Source organism: Numida meleagris, chromosome Z, assembly GCF_002078875.1.
Source record: "Numida meleagris isolate 19003 breed g44 Domestic line chromosome Z, NumMel1.0, whole genome shotgun sequence".
Lineage (NCBI taxonomy): Eukaryota > Metazoa > Chordata > Aves > Galliformes > Numididae > Numida > Numida meleagris.
The window spans coordinates 31,815,031-31,828,195 of NC_034438.1; the positions used below are offsets into that span (position 1 = coordinate 31,815,031).

The 13,165-nt window shown below is 37.5% G+C and overlaps 1 protein-coding gene across 8 annotated transcripts in view; it reads right to left on the reverse strand.

Annotated features, from left to right (window-relative positions):
• The window catches only part of NFIB (nuclear factor I B), a 173,685-nt gene that overhangs the window by 31,142 nt on the left and 129,378 nt on the right, over positions 1-13,165 (reverse strand). For all 8 annotated transcript variants that reach the window (XM_021380313.1, XM_021380312.1, XM_021380309.1 and 5 more), the window contains 2 exons: positions 11,133-11,264; positions 8,483-8,667 (listed from right to left, as the gene is read on the reverse strand). In XM_021380313.1, the coding sequence (XP_021235988.1) occupies positions 8,483-8,667; positions 11,133-11,264 (317 nt within the window). The remainder of the gene's footprint in view (positions 1-8,482; positions 8,668-11,132; positions 11,265-13,165) is intronic.

Sequence of the window (13,165 nt, forward strand, 5' to 3'; positions counted from 1 at the left end):
TCCCAAATTAAATTACTCCCACTACTGTCAAATGGAAACAAGTCACTTCCTAAACACAACTATATGTTGCGAGAGGAGAGGTTGGGCCAAAGCAGCCATGCAGTTCCAAGATCTTGTAAATTTAAGAACTGGGTGACATTTATCACTTTGTCATTAACATTCCTGGTTGCCTAAACTGAAAAGTTATTACTAGGAGTTTAGTAACAGGCAGGTGAAAGAGAATCAGCTGTCAAAGTACCTTCAAAATAAGAAAACAGCACTGATTCAGAGGAAAGGAATGACAATACTTTCGCATTTACCCAAATAACAAATATGTTATCTAGACTTTTATTCACTGGGTGAAACATAATAGTTAAATACATTTCTCTTACTCTACACACTTGAAATGAAAATGACACAGCCTAAAAATTTGCTCAGCATCTACTACAAATTAAATATTTATACTACAGAAAATAGTAGTGTATATAGTTTGTGTAGATATATCTGTTTTCTTGGAGATCACAGCAGTTGTTTAGGAAATTTTATCATATAGGCTCTGTTTTAAAACCCTGAGAACCTCTAAAACAGGTGTCTTAGTGACCATAAATCTGACTCTACTTGCTTTAGAAGAAAGTGAAAATTTTAACTAACATAAATTCAGAAGATCTCAAAGAGTTACGCAGCTTGCTTTCTGCTTTAGACTGAACCTTTGGCATGCTTCTGGGAGGCCTGCTGCAATGGTAAGCCCCCTCTCCTCCCTGCTGCCAAGCCGTCCATGCAGCCTCCTGTAGGTGTCCATTGTATCTGGCAGCTTCTCAGTGGAGCCACAGACCTGTGACTGCAGGACTACCTTAGGATACTTAGCTCATGTGGTATGTTACTGTACCCCAGAAACAACTGAGAAACAATCAGCTTTATTACAGGCTAATAAAGAATATTCCAAGGAATTTGTGGATTAAAACAGCCAGTGTCGTTAGCTTCCAAAAGCAGCTCTGTCTCCAAAGCCAGACTCTAATTAATTAAATGGACGCAGCTGGAATCCAGGACAGTTTACAGGATTGTATCACCTTCTACTGTTCCCTAGAGATCCCAGTCAGTAGGAATGCCATGGTTCACATGGACTCCAGCTTTAGTCCATATGCATATGGTCCAAAACAGCAAACCTTTTTCTTGCTGGATTACAAGAAAAAGAATATACTTTAAATCCATTTCCATGTAAACAGTATTTTCCCTCTGTAGAACATAACAGCAGTGCAGTACATCTCTCCGCTTGTATTTAATACAAATTATAGACTCTAGTTCCAGTTTTCCCTGAAGAGATTCTTCAGACTAATGCATTACAGGTGAAAAATCAACTGTTACCATCAACTGAGGCATCAGTATGTCTGTGCAGTGGATTCACAAACAGAACAATGAAGCCTGAGGCATAAACCTCAAGCAAATTACAGGAAGGCAGCTGTGTTAGATAAACAAGCTGTGTATTTGAAAATGAGAGAAAGAAGAAAACACAGTGCCAAATTCAGCACCAGTTTATATAGTTATACATTTTTTATTGTTGGATTAGAGGCTAACTTGATTTTTAGATTAGTGTTACATTTTTTTAGCTTTTTAATATCACACTATCTTGAATTATCACAGATAGGCTCACTTAAATGCCCAGAGCCACAGACTGTCTTAAATGCAGCATAACTTTCCTCAGTCAGGCAGTTAACATCTGACTGTCTGTACTACACACAATTTCAGCAAATCCTTTGGTCTGAAGTCGGGTCAGAAATTAGTAACACATATTAATGTTAACTTTCTTAAAATCAGAACTTAGTGTAGCTGGTTTTGCTGCTGGGATTTTGTTAACAGATTTGTAATCAGTAGTCAATCACCCTCCTCTTGGATTACTGTTCACAGATTTTCCCAAACACCAGAACCATTATACTGTAGGCTTTCAGTTATAACTTTGAACAATGTTTTGTCATGTAGCTCACTATTTCAAGCATTTAAAAAACTCTGTATGTTGCCATATTGAAGCAGCAATACAACACCTGCAAATGAGATATACAAATCTAACAGAAATTTGAAATTGGTATTACAACAATTCACATAAAAATTGCTTAAATGATAACATGTATTTTATGTTTAAACTACATTTTTATTAATTTAACTGTTTAATTTTTTTTTATTATTGTAACTGTAAGTCAAAATTCCAAATAAAAAATTCCATTTGTCCTTAGAATCTTAAACACAAAGCATCTTCAAAGAAATAATAAACTAAATAAAAAGAAAAAAACGAAAGGCCAGAAATTATCTAAGTTCTGTATATGTTCTAGTACAGCTACTTAGGGTACTGTGTCAGGTGTTTCAGAAAGAAGTTTGGGACTTAATAAAAATCGTGTTACTCCAGCTAATCCTTACTCTTGGAAAACAGCCTACCTGCATCTCTGAGCAAAAGCGTTTTAAGAGAAACAGTGTTTCCCAAGAATGCGAACCTATTACATCTGGGTGACCTACCAGTGCATGTAATCTTGTCACACTGGGTCTGGTGTGTTTGGAAATCCTTTATCACACATGTCCTCTTCCTGTCCCAGTTTAGATACTGTGGTGGTGAATAACAGTGCAAAACTCTATCTATAGTAGTGTTGTTTCGAGGCTACTGGTTGAACTCATTTTATTGATGAAAATGCAGAAGTTTCAGTTCTGCATATTTTGGTCCACTGTACAAAATATTTTAAGAGTTCTCTACTGGCCACATCTATGAACATGCAATTTGTAACTAATAGTTCTGTCAGTTAGTCCATTTTATTGTGCTCCATGGTATCTACAGGGGGCTATGGATGTTACAAGTGAAAGGAACTGGAAGAAATATCTTCTGTTTTTTTTCTTTTTTTTGGTAATATGATACAAACTAAACTGTCTTGAAAGCCAGAAGTTTTTCATAGGACATCTTAATATTATATTACCTGTACCCATCCATTTGCTCCATGGAAGACAGCTCAATAGTGCAGGAGCCATTTTCATCAAATGGGTAGAAAATACATCCTCAAGATATTGTCTATCTGAGTAATACAACACAGTGTCTTTGACACTCTTCTAAGAATTAAAAAATATATATTAATAAAACACTGCCACTGAGACTGTAGAAAGCACTGTAAGACAGTTTCTCCTTGGGTTGAACCTCAGGAGTTCCATAAAATATTTATCAAAAAACAAGGCTATGGAGACTTTTTTCCTGCTATTAGACATTATGGTCTCAAGAGAAAAACATTCAGCCCTTTTATAGTGCCCCTCACCATTCTCCTTGAGGATGTGTCTCACTAGAGTTTCCATAACCTCAGTAACTGATTGCTGCAGCACATCCTACACAGACCTCACTGAGAGATCCCACACAAAAGCTTCCGGAGGTGTGACACGCAGCTACCTGTCTGCCTGGAGGAATTCGCTTCAGAAAAAAACATGTTATTGCCAGTTCTTGGCTGACAACATCATATCTGTATTACTTTCTGAAAGAAATCAGGGTGTTGACTTTGATCTATAAAGTTCTGAATCTCATCCACTTGAGAAAACACTTTTCTCTTAACACAGTGCAGCTGAAAAACTGAGAGCAGCTGCAGAGCTTTGACATCCAGTGTTCAGATATGGATATCATAAGATTCTAGATGAAGAATCCTCCAGTCTGAACAACAGTTTTACCTATGAGCTCATAAAATCTGAATTATTTGTTAACATATAAAGTTAAAAGAAATACTTGGTTTTCCTCAGATATTTTCCTTAACTGAGCAAGTCATGTTATACAAGCATGGGAAATTTCTTTGCAGATAAATGCTCAAAAGGTATATTAGGACTTAATGGCATTTCATGTAATCCAGAGACTTATAGCTGTATATTTATTAAACTGAAAATGAGTAAATACAAAATAATTATTTATAGTTGCAATTGCATCTTTAAGTCTTTTGTTGGGAGAAACCTGAACTAGTACTCTCTGTCTGCCTTCCCATTACAGTTAAAAACAATAAATTGCCTTATTTTATCTCCAGTAATTTCTTAAAAATTACAAAGGAAAGATGTATCCCTAAGAAGGTGAAACTATTACATGTCAATAAATAAAGTTTCTGGCTGTTCCAGAGAAACTGCATGCACACATATCATTTGTGCCAGCTTACTCTGCTTTTTCTCCTAAGAACAAACAGGGAACCTCTTGCCCAGCCCAAACAGAGCCTCACAAGGATTCCCTCCTCACTGCCAGATTACTGAAGTTATTGTACCAAAGAATGACAAAGCATCTGCCTGGAATTCCGTAAAAGTGTGCCCATTATTGTTGAACAAAAATTGAGTATCACAATTGGTTACAAGAGGAAAACAAGCAGCTTCACGTGCTTCCAGAAGCAGCTCTTCTCTAGCAGTTCAGATATTTCTGTCTTCAGACAAAAATAAAACTGTTAAAACATAAAGCTGCAAACCAGTCCACGTTGCAACAAATTATGTTTTAATAACCTGGGAATTTTAGTCAATATGGTTAGGTTCACTTGCACTGCAGTATATAACAAGTGTGAGGAATTATTTTAAGAGGAAAAGAGTCTGATAGGTAACTCACTCAAAGTGGAGGCAGTTTTACCATGCCACTGAGATCAGCACACTTCACAAATAATATCTCAAAATCCAATTTGAGGTTACCTGTAAACTGCACCTGTCATAATTCAAGCTCAAAGGGTTTGCAAGAGTGTCTACTTCTGTTTGCTTGGTTCAGTCACAAAAAAAATCCTCACTGATGCCAAGATTCACCTTCAGCAGAATTAACCTTAACTGTTTGCTTTACTGCCATGTCCTTCATCTCACTCGCAGACCCCATCTCCTGTGATTCACCACACCTCAATCAGGAAATGATTCCATTTAATTCAATGGAGTGTTAAGTTTGAAGCCATTGGATTTGTCTTCAGCCACACCATTTTTGTTGTGCTTGATGATTTTTTCAGACTCAGTGGAAGTCTGATTTTATTGCTATGTATTGTTTCATGCACTGTCATTTAGTAATGCATTTTAAGTGTTTGTGAAAGTGAGTACACACACAAGGTAAATTTTTCCAATCATTCAAACATTCAGCTGCAATCATTCAAAAAGGAAATACGTGCTCAAAATCTGGAGTAGATTTGAAGACCACGATATTCTTTAGATGAATAAATACTGCAGGTAGATTAGACACATAACAAGTGATTCGTTTTTGATGAAGCATGTAAGAAGCAGCCAGTATCAATTTAACTAGAGAGACCAAGACCTCAGCATAGTATGAATACATATTCAAACACAAAATCGCATTCAGTAAAATGGTAAGTTAAGATGAAAAAGTTAAAATAAATGCAATAAAAATATCTCAGCAGAATTACTTAACTAGTAGAAAGTGCAGTAATTCTCAGAATCTTGGGAACTTTTTAGATTCCCAGTCACAAGCAAGTTCAGCACTATATCTGAAAAGATCCATTTCTGTCCAATATGTTTGTTTATTTGTTCTCCTGATTGAACAGCAGATAATAAACAGCTACTCATGAAACTTAAAGCCATGGCTCTTTTGTTTAGGATCATCCACTGTTGCATCATTTTTCACTGCAGCCAAAGGGCCTATCTGAACTTCCTGACTGTTCATCACACATAATTTGGGGTATTTAACATTATGTCAAGAAAATTGCCCACTGTTTCCCCCAGTGGAAACCTACGGGAGTTCTATAGCTTTAAACTAATTTTACTTAACAGTATTTCACTGAATAGCATGACTGTCTCACTATAATCAGTGCAGCACTAATGTAATTAATCTCAAAATTGCTGTGGGGAGTACAAGGCATCTCAGTTGCTTGTCGTAACAATCTAAATTAGTGTATTACTGAAAGATGTTGGGAAGGAATGGTTCATTTTAGGTAAATGCTGTCAGGGTATCCATTCTTTCTATTTCTAAAGCTGAAATTAAAACTATCATCATAGTTCTCCTTTTGAAATCCAAATGAATATGTTTTGAGGTGGGAAAGTATAATTAAATTTGATGTGGTATTCCTACAGATGCAGTTTTGCATTTTATAATAATTAAATTTATTTCAATAGAAATTCATGTTTTATTTAGAAAAGAAAAACTTGTTTGGCTCAAAGCATGCCATTGTATCAGAACAATTCCTGTTTGTCACTGAAACTTCACAGACGGCTGCTTCTTTTCCTAAGCAAAAAAAATGTTCTTGTTATTTTACTGCTTTGTACATCCATCCTTTAGCTGTTCTGTGTGGAGATATTTTCATTGGGTATGCAACTCCTCTAATATATAGGCGATATCTGAGAGGTGAGCTTTAAAGAATTAGATTTAAAAGAGATTTCAGTAATAATAGTGATTAATTATAATAAATTGCAGAGAATAGCTGGTGCAGATGCCTGGAATCCCATACTTGGTGTTGTTTAACCCTGCCCCCTCTTCTCAGGAACTAAATCAAACATCAAATGAAATGAAAAACATTAGCTTAATATAAAGGTTATGAAAGGTGACAGAAGTAGTAAATTGAAGCCAATTTGTCCTTTATTCCCTATGGTGCCACAGCCCAAGAATAGGAAATGTTTTCAGTTCACTACAACTCTGAATGGATCAGCAGAGTAAAATTTTGTCTTTTGAGGTGTAAAATTAATCTTTTAACTACTGATAAGGTAAAAGAATAAAACCCTTCTTGGGCAAAGAGTTGAGAGTGCTTCTGCTCCTCGGTGAATGCAGTTCCCAAAATCAAAATCAGAAGACAATACATTTGTCAACTGTCTGAAAGTCAGATACTTCTTTTAGTTGATGCGTGTTTTCAGCAACGATCCAAACCAGAACACTGAGCAATCTGAGATTATCACCTAATCTGCTCTTTTAATATAGATAAGAAATGAACATGCAAGTAAAACGAGCACTGAATAATTAAAGAAACACATAACACTAAGGGCCTGATTTTAATTTGCATAATTTTTCCCATAATAGTGCCTAATTAAGACATCAGTTAAAAAAAAAAAGTCCAATAGAACTCTTAAGATTTTCTGCACTGAATTAACGTTAAGGACTTTTAATGGATGTCTTAATTAGACTTTGTTATTCATGGAAATTTTACACAAATTGAAATCAGGTCCTGCGTGCAATGTTCCCAGCTGAGTCTCAGCAAAAATGCTATATAGGACTGAAAGACTTTCAATTCGTGCTCAGTTAGCAATTTGTATTCTAAAGCTGACATGCTCCATTTTCACTTTTTGGTTTAATTTGCATTAATATTGTAGCCAACAAAAATCACTTTGCTAAGACCCTCCACGGAAGTAAGTTTTGGTTTTATGGACCCACTTTTTTTTTTTTTTTTAAATACAAAGAATGTCATGCAGCTGGATTGGAGCATTTGCCCATGTGCACAATAGCCACAATGGCCTTCTGAACAGCCCAGAGAGGCCGTATTTGTTATTCAACATAGAAACTTTGATTCAGTCTCAAGTTCTCCTACTCTTGTGCCTGAAACACATACTGAAAGGTCTGTCGTTATTTGTGAAAAAAAAAAACAAAACACCACACCAACACAACAATCTCCTCACCCCTGACAAGACAGCCCTTCCAAAGGAACCTAATTCTTGGGAGCAGGAAAACCTGCCTGCTGCCACTTCAGTGCATTACAAAGGCTCTCACAAACACATGCTACAGCACAAGCTACAGGACTCCACAGGAGCATTTCAGACGAGACATCAAAACCAGATACCAGTCCAAGCTGCAAAGATTACATTACTCTGACACTGGAAGTACTCCAAGCATTGACAGACCAAGACTCAGCTGCCCTTTATCCCATAGTGCAGATCATATGTTAATGCTGTGTGCTGATGCTATCATGGAAAGCCGTTTTGCACACAGTCCTTTACAAATTACTTCTCTAATGAAAACCATGTTAATTTCCAGTATCAGAGACAAGCCTGAATGAGTGGAGCAGCCAGAAACTCATCCGCTGCTGCACATTCTCTACAGAAGAAAGGAAAAACAAGTCCAGGGATCTGCGCTGTGCCCACTAAATGTCTTTACATCTGTGCAATGTCAGGTGTCTATGAAACAGTGCAAAAGCATTACCTTGACAGACTTTATTTTAATTGCTGGTCTGAAAATATATTGGTATGTTTGTGCATGTGTGTAAATGTGTATGCACGTATCAGCAGATGCCTGGCTCCATCCTGCAGCAGGAGCTTCACCTCTGTCCTGACACTCAGGCCACAGTGGCACCTAGCCTGCAGGAGGGATGTGGGATGGGGCTTGGTGGTGTTGGTACTGTCAGAGCACTCGGTGCAAGCATTTCTCTTTTGCTTGGCAGAGCAACAGTGAGTCGATATGACTATCTTGCTCCTTTTATTCAACCATGCCAAACAGGAAAAGTGCTCCAGCTCCCAGCTTTCTCTGAGAGCAAAACTAGTGAGATATTGGTCTAAGCACCTCGGAAGAGATACACATTCCTCACTGGATTGCTTTTGGAGGGTTTGCATGGTTTTACAGTACCTGGCTAGTCTGCGGACTGGACGGGTCGTAAGAAGGTACATAATTCTTCAGAGTATCCTGAGGATTCAGGTGGGGAGGATATCTGATCGTTGGATGAGAGAAGTAACTAGACGGGGCAGGAGGGAGAATAGCTTGTGCTGGAAATGGCAACGGTGAAGGTGAAGGTGGAGTTCTAGTTGAGATGACTGGATAAGATAAAATAAAATTAAAATTACTTCGCATCTTGTTTCTTCTAAAATTCTTCATCTCTGTGTTACAGTAAGAAAAATAAGAAGTCAGTTATAAACCAGCACATCATACTCATGTTTCATGGTATCCTTACAGAAAATCTTCCATGTTCTCCCTCACAGATAATGGAAAGCAATTCTCTTTCAAATTCATAAATACAAAAACTTGCTCTGATTTTGTGGGTTATGCCTTCATTTATTTATTTTTTATTATTTTTCTTCAGGCAGTAATTATTCTCTACCATAAAACACTTCAATACAGAATTTTCCAATTTGTAGCCTAAATAAACAAAATAAATATTTTACTAAATAGATAAAACCTATGCTTTCAGTCACATCATTCCAACAGAGGAGAACACAGTCACCATGTCTTAAGAAAATTAAGAGTGCACTGTATCACACTCTACCTGCTTCATGTGGGGATGGGTAGTAACTGCTCAGCAATAACGTCATGAATAATTAGCTGACCTTTGTGAAAATGCTAATGAACATTCAACTTCAGGGCCTGGGAAACAAGTCCATCCAATGAAAATATCTCTGGCAAATAAAAAGGGTTCTACACGGTACATATTTTTCTTTACATTCACTTTCTTCCCAGCCCTTACAAACACAATCTTCTCTATCTATAGACTATATGTCATGTCTAAACAACCAGCAGTGTTTTCATAATGAAAGGAATGTATGGCTTGTCCTGCCATGGCTGCTTCATCCAGCTGGAAGTGGAGAGTGTTCCTCTCCTGGGCTGCACAGACACCCGCCTTCGCCCTTGCTGCACAGCTGGTGGGCACCTACTTTGTGGTTTGTTAGAAGGCGGGGCTGACTTCAGTGAAAGTAAAGAAAAGACAGCGCTGTGCTCATTTCCATTAGTGGGAGGGTGCAAAATCTGATCTGTGTAAGCAGGGTGTTTTACAAACTGTTCATGAATATCATCACATCACATTTCTGTACTGTATCAGCACAAGCACACCAACAGTGCTCTACTGGACCATCTCTGATGTCTCTGCGTTTTTCCAGATTAATTTTTAAGTGGATTGCTATTTTTGAGCTGAGACCAAATGAAAGTTTGCCCTTGCTAGAAATGTTCCAAAACTGCTGTACTTTGTAATCAAAACCTTGCAAATCCCCAAAACATTGCTCACTGACAGAATAGAATATACTATACAAATAGCGATCAGATCTCCCAGTGAGTTAAATAGCTCATCTACAGAATTAGGTTACAATTATATCTTGCTACTCAAACACATACCCTAAAAATTATACACTAAAGCAAATATAAATGTCAACACATAAGTGTGGGGTCAAAAGTAATTGCAGAAACTTCTTCTGACACAGACTTGTTTTATTTTAATCACAGCTCCACCAACTCTGTTAAAGTATAAAACATTATTTACTGCTCCGTCATGGGAGTTGTGCAAAACAAACTCAAGTGAGTAGGAATATATCCGTTCCATCTCATCCGTCATTTCCGTTGTGATTGAGTGTGGTGGAAACCCACACAGAACAGAATGAGTCCAGGCTTCCCTTCACAACAGAGTAAGAAGATGTTAAGGGGGATGTAGTCGCTACATGTAAATTGAAAGACAAGACCTGGAGATCATAGAGAAATCACAAAAGAGAAACTTCTCAAATTAGAACTGCATGTGAAAGAAAAGAGAGAGCTCACATTTGCTTCAGTCTTCAAAACATCCAGTTCTGCTGAAGAAATTAAGCCCTTTCTATGCAGTTTATAAGGAGATGTGATGAGTCACTGAGGGAAGACTTCCATGTACTGTGTTCTCATCTGAAGAATCAGGGTAACTCTCACCTCTCAAATTAAACAGACCTCAGTGATGGAATTTCCCTGTCATTACTATTAAGCCCACAAGATAACATGCAATCCATTACTGTTCCTTCACATTTGAAGTGAAGTTTTAGTACAGATTTACTGTGGAATTAAAAAAAAAAAAAGAAGTTGAAAGTCATTTATCACAGAGAATTCAAAAGAAGCACTGGCACTTATTTCACATAATGAATATAATGGTGAATTCTCTTCTGTATGAAATCCTACCTATTCTGGTATTTGAATACAATACATTCATAGAAACAATAATAAAAAAAAAAGGATGCAAGTAGAATGAGGAAAAACAGAGAGAATGTTTCCTCCATCACTTTCTTTATTCAGTTAAGAGCTTGTCTCATTCACTGGCTAATCGTGAATTATTTCCAGTGTCTTGCAGCCGTCAGACTACCTGAAGTCAGCTTAATGAGAGTCTCTGCAAGGTTACCACAACCTCTGCAATGTATTCAGTTCTGTTCCTGTTCTCATCAGTCATATAAATGGTGTTAGGTATCTACATAATACTGTAAAAAGGCATCACTATCACACAGTAGGAAAGATCAGAAGACAAATAGGGAGGAATTTCTTCCTCCTCTGTAATCCTCACCACTCTGTGCAACTCCTGGGATTCCTGGGTGGTGATGCTGGGGAAAAGTGCTCAGTCTCGGTGAAGAATCCTGGGGAGAAGTAGGACTAAACAAAGGCTTTTCAGGTTTCTTCATTGTAGGAGAAGACATATCTGCAATAACAAGATAAAGTAAAATTAAACAGCGCAATGACATTAACTTAGAGGCCCATCTCAGGGCACATGATTTTGTAAACTGAAGATATTTATTTTTGCAGTTCTTGCATAAATATTGTTTGGTCACCCAACTCCCCTATGACCAATAAACTACTTTTAAACTATCACTTTCCAACTTGAGAATGAATAATAATCCAATAGCTGGTCTTTGTCCTGCAAAATAGAAACTGCATTCCTTTCATACCAGACAAGCCAAACAGCAAAGAAATGCATGTCTTCAGAACCTCCCTAGATACTTCTAAGCTCCCCACAACATCACCAAATCATCTGCTCCTTCAACAGCCACATAATAGTTATTGCATTTTTTAATGGAACACCTACACTCAGGTGTGTAGGGTAACTGCCATGCACATGCCATTTTACAGTATTATTTTGTTATTTCAAAATCCTTCCCTTAACCCTTTCCAAAACCATACTGAAACAATGTAACGTTCCTAAGAATAAAGGATGCTTTAACTCCTCTATTTCATGTTTTCCATGTGTCAAGTAGGGCCTTCCCACCTCTTCCTCCCAGTTCCCGTATCAACAAAATTTGCTACATGAAGGTTGTTTGCTGCATAGCAGGGAAAAGCAAATGATTTCTACCATCCACGGTTACTGATATTGCACCAAGCAAAAACACTGAATTCCTTCCAAAAGTTTAAGTTAATTAACTGCACTTTGAATCAAATTAAATTATTTCAAAGTTAATTTTAATATTTTTTAATAGGACATACATCAGCACTGTAAGTGTGTTCCATTTCAAATCAGTGGGACTAAGACATGCTTAAAGTGAAACTCATTTCTTAAGTAATTTACTGGATTGGGGCCATGATGCAGCTGACTTTCCTACGTGGACCATGTTCATCCTTAAAGTGATTTTGGCACTTCTTATATTAGCACACTGTATTTTGCTATTCTAAAGAACATGAAATCTTCTTGGAAGATCTCTGTAAGTGGGAACACACTATGGAGACCAAATCAGACCAATACCTTCTGAACTGACTGGAGTTTATGTGAGAGGTTTGGCCCTGAAAGCCTTTCTCCCCTAATAAGACTGCATTGCCCACCTGCCTTGCAAGCACGGCCAAACTCTACAGAGGCACTGCTGCCAGGCATGGCTGATTCTACAAGTGCTCCTCCACTGCCCCCTGCAACACCTCTCCTGCCCTTTGCTCCTGGCTGGCACATCTGCTCATTTCCCTAACACCTTGGCAGTGTACCCCCTCAGAAAGGCTGCTGAGAAAGGATTTTATTCAGGGAAGCACTCAACAAGATCAAGGAATTGCTTTACAGCAAAGCAATCCAGCGCTCTGTCTGTTTTAACAGATATGACAAAGGCTGCTGTATGTTTTTTATTATACTGATCTGTTGCAATTTTCTGTTGTTATCAAAAATGCTGAGTGCTAACAGAGGCACCTCCAACTGTCTTATAAAAATTTCGTGAATAAATAATTGTTGAAGAAAATGGAGGAATATTTTTGCTTTTGTGAAGCCATCAGCAGGCAGCAAAGAAGAAATTGCCAAATGGTTACAGTCTGGTTGAATATTTATTCTGCTAAGATAGAAAATCCTTTTTAAAACTGAAAGACAATTTTCTTAAACTAAGTTTTGCATAATCTACCAAACCAACAAAAGGGCACGTGTTCTGGAACAACTTTGAAATATTTCGTGGCGTTTTTATTTTCTGCTTGAATGACAGTCCTAGCTTCTTAATACAAGCTCCTAGTTCCACACTTCCACAACAGAAGTGGGGTTTTATAAGAGTCATGATACAGAATCAACCAAATATTTTGTCTTTGTATTGTGGTACATTGCGTGAACACTCTGTCACCACAGAAACACTGCAAAGTCTGAGA